Source organism: Thalassophryne amazonica, chromosome 21 (assembly GCF_902500255.1).
Source record: "Thalassophryne amazonica chromosome 21, fThaAma1.1, whole genome shotgun sequence".
NCBI classification, from domain to species: domain Eukaryota; kingdom Metazoa; phylum Chordata; class Actinopteri; order Batrachoidiformes; family Batrachoididae; genus Thalassophryne; species Thalassophryne amazonica.
Window position 1 is genome coordinate 6,238,128 of NC_047123.1, and position 20,085 is coordinate 6,258,212.

A 20,085-nucleotide genomic window follows, 5' to 3' on the forward strand; every position below is an offset into this window, starting at 1 on the left:
CATAAAAATGGCCACCATTCCAAACAAATGAATCTATAACTATAATTTTTTGACGTAAAATATGTCAATGACCCATATTACGCCCTTGACAAATTGGAAAAAAGTTATCAGACAGTTTCTGAAAGCGGACTGAAAGTTAGCAAAACTAAATTTAGAGGAAGCTAATTGGTCCACTGATGGTTTTCAAAGTTATCTTAAAAGCTAATCCGCTAACAAAAATGTTAGCTTCGCTAATTAGCGGTACTGTGCCCACCACTGCTTATACTTCAGTGTGACTTATACTCCACAAAATACAGTAACTGAGTGAATGTCTCATGAAAATTCTAAAACCAGAACGATGTTCTGCACTAACGACTTTGCATTGGTGTCAGAATACAGGGTCACCCCCCCCATCCCCCAAACAAAACAGAACCCATAAAATTGGAGGTTTTTTTGGGGGGGGGGCATCATTCCAGTAGTAGGATAGCTTTAAGAAAAGGGAAATGAAAGATGCTCTTCCTCTTTCAGTGAGTGTGTAACTCCCAACCCTCGGAAGCCAGGCTGAACGATTCTGCACAGAGACGGTAGAATTCCCAGAGCTGCATTTTGAACAAACCTCCGTCTGGTCTCTGGAGATGCTGTAAGACTGTGGACTAAACACTGCTGACCACATAACATTCTGCAATAATCCCTTTCTGGCAGAAACATCTGGAAAGGCTCCAACTCAGAACACAATGGAGCTCAAACAGACCCGCGCCTCCAGTTATCACTGAGTTTTGTTCCGGAAAAGGATGTGAACGAGATTTTCTGAGTAAATTCTCTGAAACAGAGCAGTTCTTTCCTCTTATATCAAGATGCCCTTCTCTCACTTTGTGAAGAAGGGCATCCAGTGTAAAATCTGTGCCATAATGGTTCCACTGTGGTGACTCAAAGCGACTGGGGGGGCAGCAGAGGAAGAGCTGGATACAGAACAAGTGACATTTAGTCCCCTTAAGTAGTTCCCAAACCTGCCTGGCCCATAGACCAAAAAGTAAACGTGCAATAAAAACAGCTCTTAAAAAGTTTGTCCGAGCTTCACGACTGTTGGCAGTAATGAAGAACGGACTCCCTACATTCTTCAAAACAGACCGAATCAGGTTGAAATCTCCCCTCAGCGCTCAGCAGATTCGGGAGCTTTGCCAGCTTTTGCTTTCATTGCACATTCCGCTCCCTGAAGCCGGCTCCATTCCCATGCCTGGCACGCAGCCATAAATGCTTCGCTCCCGTCACTTTACCGCACGAGTTAATGGAGGTCAGGCATATCGTGCTCCTGACGGGAGACGCCCTTAACCGTAAGCTCATCAGTCAGATAGAGGCCTGTCAGGAAAAGTACTCTGAAAGGAAACGACAGGGTTTTCCAGCTAATCACACTTCCATTCCCAATAGTCTGATTGAGTTTTAAACCGTGTCACCGCGTCACTCTCATGTTAGCTGAAGTCCACAGAACATGAAACCCTTGAATACAACAGTGCAACGAGTGTCCGCCGAGACGCCATAAGAAAAACAGGAAAATGAGATATGATGCGGAAACAACAGACTGTATCTGATGGTTTTCTGGGAAAAACAAAACAAACTATTCACAAGAGGAAAAAAAAAAATCTTATATCAAAGAGGCTGAGTGGAAGCTGACTGAATCAGTGCTGCTTCTGTTGCAGTCAACCTCCTGTCGGTCCTCCATATTAACTTCAGGGATAACTTTAAGGTCAGTGAGTCACCAAAAGTCTGATCTCCTTCAATAAAGGTAAAAAAAAAAAAAACTTTTTTTTTTTCCCCAGGTGAAACGTGGGCGTGTCCTTGCTATTCTCAAGCTGCTCAAATGCTTTCCCAATGATCTCAAATGCTTTCCCAGTGATTGTAAGGGGGGAAAAAAACCCCTTCAGAAATCCACTGACCCGAGCTGACGACTATTTCAATCATCTTTGCAGTGATGTCAGTTTGATTGTACCTACGGTCTGATGGACCTGTTGACCAGGACTCACCAGGTATCTCTCTGTTGACACGCTGACAAGGATCAGGTCATCACCGATGCGCACCTTCTCTCCCTCTGATCTTTGCTTGGATGCAGGGTGGATGGTCCACCAGCAGGCCTCACCTGTCAACACAGACATGCACATTATTAATTCTTAGATATTACAGACGTGGGATTTGAACCTATATTTAATGTGTGTTCTTTAAAACAGCAGTATATGCATAGTGTCGCCAATAACACCCACTTCAATTTGTAACTCCGAGTTCTCACCAGTACTTTCCCTTGGTGGCTTTCCTCACCTGCTCCAGTACAAAAAGGAGAGTAGTGAGGGGATAGCTCAGATGGAGCTAGCAGCCACGTTTATAGGCAAGCATTCACTTTTTTGTATGTTAAGCCTATATCCAGAAAAAGATTTTGGAGTACTACCATAAAAGAGGTTAAATGACTAGTTGGATTTGTGACATATAAAAGCAAGTCATCTGCATACAGAGCAACCCTATGTTCTGCACTGCCAGGATTCACACCCGGGAACAAAGAAGAGGTTCTGAGACTTATTGATAGTGGCTCTATTGCTAAAGCAAAAAGTAAAGGAGAGAGGGGGCAACCTGGACATGTACCACGTGACAGAGTAAAATAGTCAGATTTTACATTATTAGCACAAACAGAAGCTTGGGGGATCGTATACAAGAGACAAATCCAAGAAGTAAATCTATTGCCAAAACCAAATTTCTTCAGGATGGCAAAAAGTCTTTATCACTGTTCTGGTGCTCTGTTGAGATAAGCTCCCTCGAGTTGATCTCCACTTAGCACAAATCGACAGTTATGTGTGTCGAGCTGATAAAACTGTGCGCAGTGGAGATCCTCTTGACAGGTAGATCATCTGATCGGAACACAGAGTTTTTTTCTCTTCTCTCCTCCCTTCTTCCACGATCACAGGAACATTTTCAGCAGAGGCAGTTGTTGCGTTTGATCAACAAAGTTCACAGGGAATGATATTAAAAGGGGAATAAAGGAAGGATGATAAAAAAAAGAGGAATTAATTATAAGAAGGCACTGAACACACACCACAAAGTGTCTCATCACAGTCTGATCCACGAAAAAGCAGAAACAGCAACGGCTTCGATCAGCCAACCGCTATCTCCACTTCACCCGTAACAGTGGAGATAGCGGTTATTGAAATGAAAAGAAAAAACACCTCTAGTCTTTGCACAGGTCCTGCACAAGTGTTTGATGCAGATTGCAGCCACTTTCTCTCCTCCGTTGGCAGAGTGATGCGCAGTTTAGCCGAGTAAAGCAGCACAGGCCTGAAGCCCCACTGGTCGAGTTTAGACTGACACACTTAAACTCCGCCCACAGATTCACCACTTCAGGGCTGTAATCTTCATAGAACTGAATCTTAAGTCCACTGTAGGTCAGGTCACCCTTCTTACGTGCCCTGCAAATCACCATAAGTTTCATTTGGAAGCGATGAAAGTGTAGGATAACTAGTCGGGGTTTTTATCCAGGAGCCGGTTTAAGAGCTAAGCCCCGGTGCGCCCTGTCCAGTTCCAGCAGTGAAGAGAGCATCTCTGTTTCAAAAACATCGATGAGGAGTTGGGAGAAAAACAAAAAACAAAAAACAGAAGGGCACAGATCCTCAATCGCTTCAGGTAAACCCACAATCCACACATTCTGGCATCTGCACCATCACTCCAGGTCTGCCATCGTGGATTTTAACCCCTCGTCTTCTCAGAGTGCAGAGTATTCAGCTTTGAGCTGATCCAAACGTTGATTAAAATCAGTGTGCGCGGATTCAAGAGAATTAATGTGCAAACAGTGGTCGTGCGCTGCAGACTGGACACTGTCCAGCTTAGACAACAAACTTTCAAAAGAAGGCTAAAGGTCCACAGACAGCACAGCTCTGTGGTCTTCCAGCAGAAGGCTAATCTCCGCCATACTTACGGGAGCAGCAAGCGGCGAAGTACCTCCGTCTCGTTCAGACTTACTCTTTGACTTGGACATTTTGCAGGTGGTCAAAAAGAGGTAAATATGAAAAATAAAAACAAAACTGGGATTCTAAACAAAAGGTGTGAGTTTTGTAAAGCAAAAAAAATTGAACAGCGCAGTGGCGTGAACCGAAAAGCCAAACTGAAAGTCCCAGTTCTTGTTTTCATGATGTTTGCTGTACAATCATCCCATCTTGGCAAACGAACACTTTAAAGACATCATTAAAAGCCCAAAATTACCATGACCTTCATGCCCATGAGTGTATGTAAACTTCCAACCTCAACTGTAAAACAACCTGAAATGCTTCATCGCTTGGTGTCCTCAGCGACAAAACCTCTCAAGTGTTCTCAGAAGGAACGGCAACATTACAAAGTGTTTAAGGTGGTTAACTTTTTTGGAATGTGTTGAAGGCCTTCAATCAACAAATGAAATGATGTTGACCACAAAATATGAAATATCTCAGATTCATAAGTCAAAGGTAGAAATCAGTGCTTTTTTTTAAAGGTGTAGAAGTGGACTCTGGAAGGTGTCGGTCAGCCATACCGTACCTACTGAATCTTCCTGCAGTCCAACATCGAATGACAGCTTGTCAGTCAGAGACTTTGACGTCTTCAAACAGGTCAGGAACTGGTGATGAAACATTTATCAGGTGTCAGACAAACTCTGTAAAGATATTCACAGTGCATGGTGCAAACTCAAAGTAGGACTGTGAGGAGGTCACTCTGGAAACGTTCAGTTACCGTTATGGGCCGGAGAGAATCGGACGCTGTTGGCGGTACTCACCATGCCGCTGAAGGAGTGGCGTAGCAGGATGGCGTGACCATAAAGGAGAGTTCTGTGCCCGCCGCCCTGAGCCGCCTGCCAGGAAATTAACACATTATCACATCACGAGTCCGACGGCGATCAGCTCTGGACCGCGTTGAATTTGGCACATGACATTGACAGTTAGTACCTTCACCTCAGATAATGCTGTGCAGGATGCAAAGGATCTGTCCGGATAGTCAAACAAATTACCCCCCTCCCCCCTGATTCTGACATTTATTCACAACGCAAGCAGATGACAAACAAACAAAGGAGGAAATGAAACTACAAACAAACCAACATTCATGGACCACACAAGAACAACAGACACAGATGGATCGTGAGGAAATGTGAAGGAGGAGGAAAAAAAAAAAAAAAGATTTGACCTCCCTTCAATGAGGACAAAGAAAAGAGTTGGACTCACCTTTTTTGCAAACCTCTGGAGGCAGAAAAAAGAGATACCATAAGAAGTGAAGCAATATTGTTGAACTGTGAAGGTGCAAGATATCTCACGGTGACTGCACACTATTTTTTATTATGAGCTGAAGCAAGGTGGGGCTGGGGGTGGGGCGAGGGTATAAAAGGCTGGTTTCCCTGCAGGAACTCACTGACAATTTCAGGGGGTCCAACAACCCTGGTAGGTGATTTTTGGTGCTAATTTCAGGGGCGAATTAAGTCCCTGCTCCTTTGTTGTGTCAGGCTCAACGCTAACTGGACAAAAACTCGTACAGGAGATGACGAAGACAAACAATAACCATCATTTCTGAAAACGAGCAGAAGAAAATAAACAGAACGGCAGGTAGAGGCAACAGATGGACTGACGAGGAGGGTCGTGTGTTGTTGGCTTACTTCCCCACGGACCAGGATCAGCGAGGATTCGAGGAGGAACTAGGAACTCTACATGGCCACATGAACACACCTGGACACCCTCAGAATTAAACACACTACAAAACAGTGCCAAGACAAATAAAAAATTTTAAGTGAGACTGAAAGTGTTTGAAGATTTACAACAACAAAAGTGGCTCAGACCACGAAACCAAGTGGTACAACAAGTAGTCGCAATACTGCACCAAAGACCATGACATACCAGAAATACTGGGACAAAAGACTCATTGCTTTGTTGGACAAAAGATAAAAATGAGGACACTCAATCGAGAAGTCCAGAGTTAGGTAAACAAGCGTTTGAATGACCTCACACGATGTTATGTTAGCAAGATAATGAGGAACCAAAAATCAAATGTTCCTCCTGCTTTTGCCTTCTGACTCGCACACAAACATTGGATGCTAACAACAGCTAGCAAGCAAACATATGTCAACTTGTATCGGATGTTAAAGTTGGCTTGCTAGCTATCGCTAGCATGGGATGCTTATTGTCACTGCATATTCAACGCGGTGGAGCATCTCGATGGAGACACTACGGCTAATCATTCCTGTAAACATTCCCAACATCTGGGATGTAGGTGGAGTTTCTGCAGTGGAATTGGGGCAACATACTAGAAGAGGGAAGAGCAGTTAAAGACACTATTCAAAAATTTGTTTATCTCCATCTAATCCGAGCAAATGACAGGCATAGGGTTCAGGTGCTAGACCTTAGAGGGCTGATTCCAGGGTTAAGAAACGTGTTCTCTGGACACAGAATGTCACAGCTCTGTTAGAGAAGAATCCAGAAGTGTTGAGGGAGGTGAATGGGTACAAAATACTTGGGGGCACCAATCAATTCACAGTATGGACTCTGGAGCCAAACTCTTGCTAGCTTTGATCCTTTCTGGAGTGTCCCAGTTTGGGATGTATTTCAAGTGGGTGGGGACATTCATGAAACTTTGACTGAGGTCTACTGCGTTGGACATTTCCCTGGACAATGTCTGCCATGCTGGCTTGTTTGTTAAGAATGCACCAGGCGTTAAGTCAGCCGGGTCGAGAGCAAATGATCTCAACTCAGCATATTATTGGATGACGGAAGGAACACTTTCAGGATTGCGTAAAATGTACTGATGTGTTTCATGGCACACCTCTACAATTGCATTGAGATTGGAGTACCTGTGGATGAACAACTTCCTGATTTTTAAAAGCAGAAGTGAGGGTGTCTTACTTCAGGGTGTGACATTCAGGCTATAACATCTCTCAATCTCCATGGTAAGTCATACGCGAGGACTCTGGGAAGCAGGCTTTGATCGACTGTCAAACATCTGAAGCAAAAGAGATAATGCTGATTCTGTTTGGCCCTTGGAAGACAAGTCCAAGTTTTTAGCCTCAAAAGAATCCTGGAGTGGAGCAGTTAAGTTGAAGATGTTTCAGGTCCATTAAGACTTTCACACATAAAATCAAGATACACTGCACACTAGTGAGATGAGTAGCACCCCCTGCTGGAAGAGCTGATGTTACAGCCCCCTTGCCAAATGACAAAAATATAATAATAAATGAATAAAACACTTCCCTATTGTTATTTAAAGAAAAAAAAGATGTTTTTAGGAGTAATAAGCAAATATTTGATAACATGGCAGAGCCTAGAATGAATCTGGTAACGTCTGTTTCAACACTTGTTTGTCTGTTTTGTTTTGTTTTTTAACCAATTTAATGTGATTTGTTGATGCTGATCATGTATGTGTGTGTGTTTACACTCTACGTCTGTGCCCCGTCACAGAGTACAGTGTTTAAATGTAATATAATAATATTTGTGCCGTTTCAATATTGGGTGGAGCCTTTTTGTATTTGTTCTTCTGGTTCTTGTAGGTTTAGCGGGACACACCACCCCCACCCATTCCAGCGGCTGTGCACTGCTGAGAACACTGCAGACGGCCACCTAGCGTGGATGTTCTGCACATGCGTAAGTCCTCCTTGCCATTAGGTGGCACATGTCTCCCCTCATCATTGATTATCGCATTGGATCAAAAATGACCCAAGGGATGATGCAGTTGGGACTCCCCTCATCAGCCTGGGGACTTTGGATTTTGAAAGAACCGATACCAGAATCTTTTCCAGAAACTGGAGCAGAACAAAACCTCTGTCACAGGTCCACGTGTTGGAGGAACTTCTCACTCCAGTCATTCGGAGGCAAGACACAAAGTAGCGAGACTGTATCTCAGTTGGGGAACAATGGCAGAAAAGCCACTGTCGACAAGTGCGGATGACGGTACGGACATCTTCATCCTTGGAGGTGCTTCTCCTTCATGTTCAGTTGTCAGCGTTAATCTGTGTGTTTACTTGCGGGTCGCATTTAAACTGACCGACAGGGAACCCCCAGCCAGCCCCCGAACATGATCCTGACCAAATGCCTTCTTGCCTGCTGAGGTTCTCCCAGATGGGATAAGACAGACAAAAAAGGAAACAGAGGATCAAAAGAAAAATGGAAAGCGTATTCGGTAACAGCTGGGAGCAAGCGAGCCTGGCTGTATTTCAGGCCCGCTGACGTGCTGACACACCACCACCAACTCTGACCTTTGCTGTGATGGCATTGCACCTCCCATTTCAAGGATACTTAACAACTTTACACACTCAGACTCACAGCGGGGTTCCATTTTTATCCAATAAACAGCTTTAATAGCGCCAAAATCTCTAATGCTGCAACTTCTTATTTGCACACTTTGGGAATAAAACATACAGCATGTGATAAAATTATTTTAATCACGCTGTTTGTTCTGCGCTGTATTAATATCATGTCGCCACTACGATATTAAAGAAACCACTTTACCACTTGCTTGACTAACCTAAATCATAATTTTTCTTCTGAAACAGTGGTTTTAACAGCTCGTGTTTGCCATCGCCATTATCAGACTACTCTACAAAATACAAGGGTTTTTTTTTTTTTGGTCTTTCCACAGCATTTCTGCAGGAATACACATATAAACTACTATACAAACTAGTACGTCACACGTAAGGGCAATGGACACAATGATAACTCCATTTTTGGCTGACAGCCCATCAAGCTGCTCAACTTTTAGAAATCACTTGACCATCAATTCAACATAATATTTGTAGTTTATGCATCAATGACACCAGATCAAATTGCTTGTATGTGAGAACTTATTTGTCAATCAATTTGATTCCGATTCTAATATTAAATTTGATTCAACTTTTAAGCTTCAGAGATTAAACAGCATCAGTACATATATGTATTAGTGTGGTGATGCACTTAGGTTTTTCAAAAATTCAGTAAAAAAGCCATTTATAAATGTCAGAAATACCTAATTGTTGCAGAGGAATGGATGTCTTCACTGCATGCGCTGACAAAATTCTTTTTATTTTTTTTATGCATAAATTATATGTTGTGAGCTCTTTGTCTCTCTCCTTAGCCACCTTCATGTGCAACCTTTCAAGACAACCACGTTTTTTCTTTTTATCTGTTGCTCTTTTTGCTGTCTCAAAAGCAGAAACATGCATCTCAAATTCACACAAATTCTTTATGGATGTCCAATGGACTTTGGCCACAAGAGCTTGTACTGCTTATGACAGTTTCTTTCTTTTGGTTCCTCCCATTTTGCTCAGGTGCATGTGTGCACATAACTGTGCACCCTTGTGTGCCTCTCTCTGTGGTATATCATGTATGCACCACCATGCAATACACATTCAGTTGTAATATACAGACTACTTTAAAGTCACATTAATTTTTTTGCAGTCACCACATTGGATCCCCACAAAGGCATAGATTAGATTAGACAGAACTTTAATGATCCCTTGGGAAGACTCCATCAGGGAAATTGAGGTTCCAGCAGCATTGTATAGCAGCACACAGCATAAGAAGCACACAGAGTATCAAAAGCGAAAGTAAATACACAAATATAAATACCAGAAATACTGCTCACTACTGGTTTACTGGTTACTACTGTTCCTCTCATTAAAAATCCTCTGTCTTCCTGTTAATCTTCCTCCCCCCGAGCGAGGAGTTGTACAGTCTGATGGCCTGAGGGACAAAGATGTTTTTTAAACATATATTTAAATTTTGTATTGATTTTTAGATGAAATATGAATCTACAGATCCATTATATATATATATATATACACACACACATACACATAACAGTTGTATACAAATGTTTGGGCACCCCTGATAATTTTCATGATTTTCCTTTATAAATCATTGGTTGTCTGGATCAGCGATTTCAGTTTAAATGTATCAAATAGCAGATATAGATAGATAGATAGATCGATCGATCGACAGATAGATAGATCAAATCAATTTCATTTATATAGCGCCAAATCACAACAAACAGTTGCCCCAAGGCACTTCATATTGCAAGGCAAAGCCATACAATAATTACAGAAAAACCCCAACTGTCAAAACGACCCCCTATGAGCAAGCACTTGGCGACAGTGGGAAGGAAAAACTCCCTTTTAACAGGAAGAAACCTCCAGCAGAACCAGGCTCAGGGAGGGGCAGTCTTCTGCTGGGACTGGTTGGGGCTGAGGGAGAGAACCAGGAAAAAGACATGCTGTGGAGGGGAGCAGAGATCAATCACTAATGATTAAATGCAGAGTGGTGCATACAGAGCAAAAAGAGAAAGAAACACTCAGTGCATCATGGGAACCCCCCAGCAGTCTAAGTCTATAGCAGCATAACTAAGGGATGGTTCAGGGTCACCTGATCCAGCCCTAACTATAAGCTTTAGCAAAAAGGAAAGTTTTAAGCCTAATCTTAAAAGTAGAGAGGGTATCTGTCTCCCTGATCCGAATTGGGAGCTGGTTCCAGAGGAGAGGAGCCTGAAAGCTGAAGGCTCTGCCTCCCATTCTACTCTTACAAACCCTAGGAACTACAAGTAAGCCTGCAGTCTGAGAGCGAAGTGCTCTATTGGGGTGATATGGTGCTATGAGGTCCCTAAGATAAGACGGGACCTGATTATTCAAAACCTTATAAGTAAGAAGAAGAATTTTAAATTCTATTCTAGAATTAACAGGAAGCCAATGAAGAGAGGCCAATATGGGTGAGATATGCTCTCTCCTTCTAGTCCCCGTTAGTACTCTAGCTGCAGCATTTTGAATTAACTGAAGGCTTTTCAGGGAACTTTTAGGACAACCTGATAATAATGAATTACAACAGTCCAGCCTAGAGGAAATAAATGCATGAATTAGTTTTTCAGCATCACTCTGAGACAAGACCTTTCTCATTTTAGAGATATTGCGCAAATGTAAAAAAGCAGTCCTACATATTTGTTTAATATGCGCATTGAATGACATATCCTGATCAAAAATGACTCCAAGATTTCTTACAGTATTACTAGAGGTCAGGGTAATGCCATCCAGAGTAAGGATCTGGTTAGACACCATGTTTCTAAGATTTGTGGGGCCAAGTACAATAACTTCAGTTTTATCTGAGTTTAAAAGCAGGAAATTAGAGGTCATCCATGTCTTTATGTCTGTAAGACAATCCTGCAGTTTAGCTAATTGGTGTGTGTCCTCTGGCTTCATGGATAGATAAAGCTGGGTATCATCTGCGAAACAATGAAAATTTAAGCAATGCCGTCTAATAATACTGCCTAAGGGAAGCATGTATAAAGTGAATAAAATTGGTCCTAGCACAGAACCTTGTGGAACTCCATAATTAAGTTTAGTCTGTGAAGAAGATTCCCCATTTACATGAACAAATTGTAATCTATTAGATAAATATGATTCAAACCACCGCAGCGCAGTGCCTTTAATACCTATGGCATGCTCTAATCTCTGTAATAAAATTTTATGGTCAACAGTATCAAAAGCAGCACTGAGGTCTAACAGAACAAGCACAGAGATGACTCCGTCTGAGGCCATAAGAAGATCATTTGTAACCTTCACTAATGCTGTTTCTGTACTATGATGAATTCTAAACCCTGACTGAAACTCTTCAAATAGACCATTCCTCTGCAGATGACCAGTTAGCTATTTTACAACTACCCTTTCAAGAATTTTTGAGAGAAAAGGAAGGTTGGAGATTGGCCTATAATTAGCTAAGATAGCTGGGTCAAGTGATGGCTTTTTAAGTAATGGTTTAATTACTGCCACCTTAAAAGCCTGTGGTACATAGCCAACTAATAAAGACAGATTGATCATATTTAAGATCGAAGCATTAATTAATGGTAGGGCTTCCTTGAGCAGCCTGGTAGGAATGGGTCTAACAGACATGTTGATGGTTTGGAGGAAGTAACTAATGAGTTATACCATGGAGTCAGGCACTTCTGATTTAAGGCTCTCTTTTTCAGAGGAGCTACAGCATCCAAAGTTGTCCTCAATGAGGATATAAAACTACTGACGAGATAATCTATCTCACTTACAGAGTTTAGGTAGCTACTCTGCACTGTGTTGGTATATAGCATTGGAGAACATAAAGAAGGAATCATATCCTTAAACCTAGTTACAGCGCTTTCTGAAAGACTTCTACTGTAATGAAACTTATTCCCCACTGCTGGGTAGTCCATCAGAGTAAATGTAAATGTTATTAAGAAATGATCAGACAGAAGGGGGTTTTCAGGGAATACTGTTAAGTCTTCAATTTCCATACCATAAGTCAGAACAAGATCTAAGGTATGATTAAAGTGGTGGGTGGACTCATTTACATTTTGAGCAAACCCAATCGAGTCTAATAATAGATTAAATGCAGTGTTGAGGCTGTCATTCTCAGCATCTGTGTGGATGTCAAAATCGCTCACTATAATTATCTTATCTGAGCTAAGCACTAAGTCAGACAAAAGGTCCGAAAATTCACAGAGAAACTCACAGTAACAAGCTTTCAAATGAATTAAAGCTCTGTCTGGGTTTTTGATTAATTAATAAGCTGGAGTGGAAGATTGCTGCTAATCCTTCGCCTTGGCCCGTGCTACGAGCATTCTGGCAGTTAGTGTGACTCGGGGGTGTTGACTCATTTAAACTAACATATTCATCCTGCTGTAACCAGGTTTCTGTAAGGCAGAATAAATCAATATGTTGATCAATTATTATATCATTTACTAACAGGGACTTAGAAGAAAGAGATCTAATGTTTAATAGACCACATTTAACTGTTTTAGTCTGTGGTGCAGTTGAAGGTGCTATACTATTTTTTTCTTTTTGAATTTTTATGCTTAAATAGATTTTTACTGGTTGTTGGTGGTCTGGGAGCAGGCACCGTCTCTACGGGGATGGGGTAATGAGGGGATGGCAGGGGAGAGAAGCTGCAGAGAGGTGTGTAAGACTACAACTCTGCTTCCTGGTCCCAACCCTGGATAGTCATGGTTTGGAGGATTTAAGAAAATTGGCCAGATTTCTAGAAATGAGAGCTGCTCCATCCAAAGAGGGATGGATGCCGTCTCTCCTAACAAGACCAGGTTTTCCCCAGAAGCTTTGCCAATTATCTATGAAGCCCACCTCATTTTTTGGACACCACTCAGACAGCCAGCAATTCAAGGAGAACATGCGGCTAAACATGTCACTCCCAGTCCGATTGGGGAGGGGCCCAGAGAAAACTACAGACTCCGACATTGTTTTTGCAAAGTTACACACCGATTCAATATTAATTTTAGTGACCTCCGATTGGCGTAACCGGGTATCATTACTGCCGATGTGAATTACAATCTTACCAAATTTACGCTTAGCCTTAGCCAGCAGTTTCAAATTTCCTTCAATGTCGCCTGCTCTTGCCCCCGGAAGACAAGTGACTATGGTTGCTGGTGTCGCTAACTTCACATTTCTCAAAACAGAGTCGCCAGTAACCAGAGTTTGATCCTCAGCGGGTGGGTCGCCGAGTGGGGAAAAACGGTTAGAGATGTGAACGGGTTGGCGGTGTACACGGGGCTTCTGTTTAGGACTACGCTTCCTCCTCACAGTCACCCAGTCGGCCTGCTTTCCCAGCTGCTCGGGATCTGCCGGGAGGGAACTAACGGCGGCTAAGCTACCTTGGTCCGCACCGACTACAGGGGCCTGGCTAGCTGTAGGATTTTCCAAGGTGCAGAGCCGAGTCTCCAATTTGCCCAGCCTGGCCTCCAAAGCTACGAATAAGCTACACTTATTACAAGTACCATTACTGCTAAAGGAGGCCGAGGAATAACTAAACATTTCACACCCAGAGCAGAAAAGTGCAGGAGAGACAGGAGAAGCCGCCATGCTAAACCGGCTAAGAGCTAGTAGTTGCGCTAAGCTAGCGGATTCCTAAAAACACGCAAAGTGAATAATGTGTAAATAATTTAGAGGTGATTCAGCAGACGGAGTGCTTTAGTTAAGGCACGTGAAGATTACACTGTGAAACAAATCGTTATCTAGTTAACTAGATCAATCTAACTGCGCAGATTAAACAGCTAACAGATACAGCAAAACACCGCTGTGCTCCAGAACAGGAAGTGATACAATACCACAGTGAGAGCCAACCACCAGCACTGATATTTGAGAAGTGAAATAAGTTTCTAGTATTTACAGAAAGTGTGCAATAATTCTTTAAACAAAATTGGGCGGGTGCATAAATTTGTCATTTTATTGATTTGAATACATTTAGCATGACTTATTGGAACACAAAATTGGTTTGGTAAGCTCATTGACCCTTGACCTCCTTACACAGGTGAATCCAATCATGAGAAAGGGTATTTAAGGTGGCCATTTGCAATTGTTTCACCTCTTTGCATCTCTTCTAATGAGTGGCAACATGGGAGCCTGTAAACAACTGTCAAATGACCTGAAAACAAAGATTGTTCAACATCATGGTTTAGGGGAAGGATACAAAAAGCTGTTTCAGAGATTTCAGCTGTCAGTTTCCACTGTGAGGAACATAATGAGGAAATGGAAGACCACAGGCACAGTACGAGTTAAGACCCGAAGTGGCAGGCCAAGAAAAATCTCAATTAACCAGATCTTGCTTCTAAAATGTGAAGATTTAATTATAAACAGCTTTAAACACTCACAAGAGCCAAAAGTGACCTCAGATTCATCCAGTCTACAGATTTAAATCCTCAACTTCTAAAAAAAAAAAAAGCACATGTATTTGATATTGATGCACTATTTCAACTGCTTGTGTTATTTTCATACAGTCATTTTCTGGAACATTTAAGCATACAAAATACAGCAGACGACGGTGTCATGACTTTGAGCAAATAATTTCCTAAATACTGTGTTCTTGTTGTACTTGCTGAAAGAGCCAACATTCTCTTTACCAAACCCAACAATGCTTTAACAAACCACAACTAAACCATATTTTGTCTACACACAGGAATAGTTCTCTAATCAATTTCTAAGGCCAAAGACTGCAGATTTAGACCAGACTCATTTAATAAATGTAATGATCATCATGTGCACACTCATTTAGATGACCTTCAAATCATCAAGTTAAAAATAGGGTCAAGAGACCATGAAGGGAAAAGGAATTTTGGCAAAAAAAATATGGAAAGTGGCATTAAGTAAGTCACTTATATGTATTTGCCTGAAGTTGTTAACTCTTCATGCAGGACCATAGGACAAATTATTTAAGAAAAAACAAGAAAAAAAATAATTGAATATTGTGCATATTGTGGACCATCCGCAAATCTCGATGACCTTGGTGATTATTTACTTCTATCACTATCTTGTGCAAGTGATTAGTGCATTTGGTTTCAGTGCAGAAGGTTCCCAGTTGAAAGCCCACCCCTGCCACATTTCTCTATGTAATGTGGAGTTGCATCTGGTGTAAAACCTGTGCCAAATCAACATGCAGATCCACCTTGGATTTGCTGTGGCGACCCAGAGTGAAAACAAGGAAGCAGCCAAAGGGTCTTACTTTTTACGACCATCTGAAAAAAATTAATAAAGAGGCGCGCGTGTGTGTGTGTGTGTGTGTGTGTGTGTGTAAAAACCCTGAAATCAAGACTGATTTCAGGACATTTCCTCATGTCAGTAACCTTGAACTTAATTCATGTTAGAAACAGAACAGAACAACACACCCAAACCACAAACTCAGTTTCCTGCTAATGTGTGAGACTTCAGATCTTTTCTGTCAAACTGGGCGACTTGGACAAACACAGATGTGCAGTTCGGACGACGAGAACACAGAGTTTCCACAGAAATGAACAGATTAAGTAACATACGATATGCACGATATGCAACAAGCTGGAAAAATGTTCTTTGGGGAGCATCACCATCAGCATTCCATTTAATTAAAAAAAAAAAAAAGAGCCGTTTCTGCCTCCGAGCAGCATCAGCTCATTTATCACCGAGATGCTGTGCATGCTGCAAATGCAACTTGAAGGCAACTGAGAAATGGAAAAAACTTCCAGGGCTCCATTTTCACAGGTCAACTAGTGGTGCAGCGCTGCAGGGCTCGCTCGCTCGGAATGTGTGTAGTTTTCTCGTCCACCTGCTGCTTTCACTCATGCAGGTGCAAAAAAACCTCCGCGTGAGGTGGAATAAAAGCTGGTGAGCGCGGCGGTTAATCCTCTCAGCAAGTCACATGACCTGTCTTCAAAGTTTTAAATAGCTGTGCCAACTCCAGTGGGATATAATAAAAGTGTTTCATCAAATTCAATGAGAAAATCATTTTGATGTATGATGATGCAGAATGTCCAGACATGAATGCACAACATCTCAAACCTGCAGATAACGTGACCCGTCGAAGGACTTTGCAGGAAGGCACACAGGAGACTTGAGCAAAGCTTCAACTTTTTTTAAAATTGCAACCCAACAAATCACAGCCACAGAAGCCTGGAACTCCAGAGGTGTCTTGGTGGCTTCACCTCACTTTTTTCGTTCTTGCACAATCAATAAGTTTTAAGAACTACCTACTCCGAACAGATTTACCACACTCTTTGTATTTCTTAGTGACTGATGTAGAGTTCGTGCAGCAAAATCCTGCAAATGGTGAAACAAGCACCAAATTCAGCACAAATACTCCTTAGATATTACTCTTTTGAAAAAATGATTAGGCAGCCAGGTAGGGGTCAACTGAACAATTACACAGGGGTCAAAATTAAAAGATGCTCCAATCATGTTGAAAACTACACCACATTATTTGTCTGATCAGAAATACTCCAAAAAGGTATAGTTTGGACAATCTGAGTTTTGGGGTAAAAATGACAAGATTGGTGACAAAGGTCAATTTCAATTTGTTTATTGTACCCCAATAAACATATTGGGGTAAATGTTTCAGGTGCAGCTCCATCCAGAGATGGGAGTTGTATTTGTGTTGGCGACCCTCCTGTCCTGTGCACCAACAGCAATTCTTGTATATTCGTCCGTGAATTGTTCTGTGAATTGTTTCTGTAATTTATGTTTGTAGCATGGTCCAAGCAGAGGGTCACCCCTTTGAGTCTGGTCTGCTTGAGGTTTCTTCCTCAGAGGGAATTTTTCCCTCACCACTGTTGCTCTGGGGGTTGGTAAGGTTAGACCTTACCTGTGTGAAGAGCCTTGAGGCAACTCTGTTGTGATTTGGTGCTATATAAAGGAAAATAAATAGAAATTGTACAGGGGTGAAACGTTAACCCTAACCCTAACAAAAATGGATGGATAGATGGATGAATTAGTATATCTAATGGCTTAGTTTTGCTTTTTCAACTTAATGGTGACTTCATTAGCAGTTCCTGACAGTCAACAACAGATATGTTTTTATTTGCATCTCTCCAACATTTGTTCTGTGTGCATTCAGTTTGGACACAAATGTGTCAAAAATTGCAACAAGCGAGTTTCAGTGTCAGACGAATTTCCTCCGGTCACTTTGCCCTGGTGACGTCTGCACTAACTGCGGCACATCCATGAAAACAGAACCCTGAGTGAAAGTGCAAGAGCCCACGGCTTTGGTTTGACAGAGAGTACAGACAGTACGTCATGCAGAGTGACAACATGATGGATGAATGAACTGATGGACCTACCCATTTTTCATGGTCAGCACTCTAGTAACACACAAATACAAACGAGAAGCATATTACTTGGATGTATGGCAGTCAATTCCACACCGAGAAGAACAATTGGGAAAAATAGGCCCGTACAGTGTGACAGTAATTTATTAGCTGCGCTACCAGACTGCTTGTATTCTAGCCAACACCATGTTGTCTTGCCAAGCAAGGCCAGCCAACATTGCACTGTTGAGCACAAAACAAATCTGCTACCCAAGCTAATAACACTGCAGATCTAATACTCCAGTGGCGAGGACCCAAGCACTTTACACAATCACCCGAAGAACCACCTGTGCCAGAAGACCAATATGCAAAAAAAAAAGGCAGTTGTATCAGGAGCCACCAAATGCAGCACATTTCCATTAGCGTGGCAGCTTTGTGTATTTAATTAATCTTGCAAATGGCATCTGAGTGATATATGGTGCCAGGGTCTCTCCATTACCAACATCTATACCTTACAATTCATGCTACCATTGCTTTGTCATCTCTGTACCTAGGATACCACTAGTCTGTTCTTAAAGCATATCAATAATTTTTCATTTTTTAGCCCAATGAACACAATTTGCAAAAGCAAAAAAAGAACACAAAGTTTGAAACTCTCATAATGGACCATTTCCATCCTGTGGCTACCCCAAGAGACTCTGGCCACAAAAAGTCTTAGAGGGTAACTAAGAAGACAGCACAGGATCCAGCTCTGACCAAATATCTGACTTAACCGGTATTGGATAACCAATAGTGGTGTAATGGCCCATTGTTGATCCGTGATCCATATGGACCTCCAGAACTTTTGATGCAGAGCTGCAGTGAAATCAAAGCAGTCATGCACTCACTTGAACAAAGCCTAGCCTGGTGCACAATCGACACACACTGGGATCCAAGCAAGGAAAGAAACACTCCAAAATATTGGGAGTTGAGGACAAAGTTTGTGCGCAGCAATTTACCCATTCCATCTTCAGACAGTTGTGGCTAGGGAGGGGCAAGGTGGCTGGGAGTCCACTGAGTGCCGGACAGACTTTTCCCAACTTGCCAGGTTGTGTGTCTGCTCGGGAGGGCTCGGCACAGACAAGGTGGAGCACCAAGGGGCAATTACATGAGTTGCAGCAAGTTGTACCTTACACTTCAGTACTGAGCGAGACAGTATGTGGTCATGAGCTTTGGGCACTGGTGGGCACAGTTCCGTTAATCTGCTAATTAGCGACGCTAACACTTTTGTGAGCGGATTAGCTTTTCAGCTAACTTAAAAAACCATCAGTGAACTAATTAGCTTCTGCTAAATTTAGTTCCGATAACTTTTAGACCACCATTTTTTTGTGTGTGTGTTTTTTAGATAGTAACGGTGAAAAACATTTATAAACCCTGTTGGCTCCTATCTGCTACATATTTTGCATCAGTGAGGCAGCTGAAAGGAGCTGAGCTCAACTCTACCCCAGCAAAAGGGGCCTGGCCACTAAGCTGCTACAAACAGGAAAAAAAAAAACAAAAGTCATTACCCCTTGACAGCATACAGTGGTCCAGCTGTGAGGCAGACGTCTTGAAAAGGAAAGCAGATTTGACTTATGGGTTTGATTCAGAAATTTAACGAATCCGGATAGAATAACTACATTATTGTCAACTCTTAAAATGTACAAAGTGAAAATATAACATATCTGTACAACTTACTTACATATCTGTAATATGGCATTTTTTTAATTTGTAAAAAACAAAAACAAAAAAGGGCATCTGTAAAACCGAAAAGTCTGTTAAGTTGTGATTCACAACCATGACAACCATGTGATATAACCGGGGTCAAAATACATAGAACACTGCCATCTACTGGTGCCTGGTTATATCACATGGTTGTCGACTGAATCACAACTTAACAGACGTTTCAGTTTTGCAAAAGCCTTTTTTTAACAATTGGAAAAAATGACATATTTTACAAAAGTACATTTATTTGTAAACACCAACACACGTTACATTCACTTGTGTTGGATTTTACATAGATTGAATTAGTCATGACCAAAAGAACAAGATCGCGAGTACAAGCGTCCAAGATGAGTTTCCTCCGCAGGGTGGCTGGGTGCTCCCTTAGAGATAGGGTGAGGAGCTCGGTCACTTGGAAGGAGCTCGGAGTCAAGATGCAGCTCCTCTACGTCGAAAGGATCCAGCTGAGGTGGCTCAGGCATCTTTTTCGGATGCCCCCTGGAAGCCTCACTGGAGAGGTGTTCCGAGCACGTCCCATCAGGAGGAGGCCCCGGGGAAGACCCAGGACATGCCGGAGGGACTACGTCTCACAGCTGGCTTGGGAATGCCTTGGGATTCCCCGGAGGAGCTGGGGGGTGTGTGTGTGGATCAGGAGGTCTGGGCGGCTTTGCTTGAGCTGCTGCCCCCGCGACCCGACCCCGGATGAAGCGGAAGAAAATGGATGGATGAATTATCAACCAATGAGCATGAATACATGTTCAGTTTACCCATAGTCCCTTTGGGCATCTGCGTGTTAATGTTCAAATCTTCAGAATTAATGCATTATTTTAAAATTAACAGATA

General features: G+C 42.2%; 1 protein-coding gene across 1 annotated transcript in view; it reads right to left on the reverse strand.

The window, feature by feature from the left end:
* Positions 1–20,085, reverse strand: part of LOC117503546 (ryanodine receptor 3-like) — a 123,710-nt gene that overhangs the window by 25,000 nt on the left and 78,625 nt on the right. Inside the window, 5 exon segments of the mRNA XM_034162805.1 lie at positions 1,998–2,110; positions 4,522–4,600; positions 4,757–4,831; positions 5,199–5,213; positions 17,536–17,556. Coding sequence (XP_034018696.1) covers positions 1,998–2,110; positions 4,522–4,600; positions 4,757–4,831; positions 5,199–5,213; positions 17,536–17,556 — 303 coding nt within the window.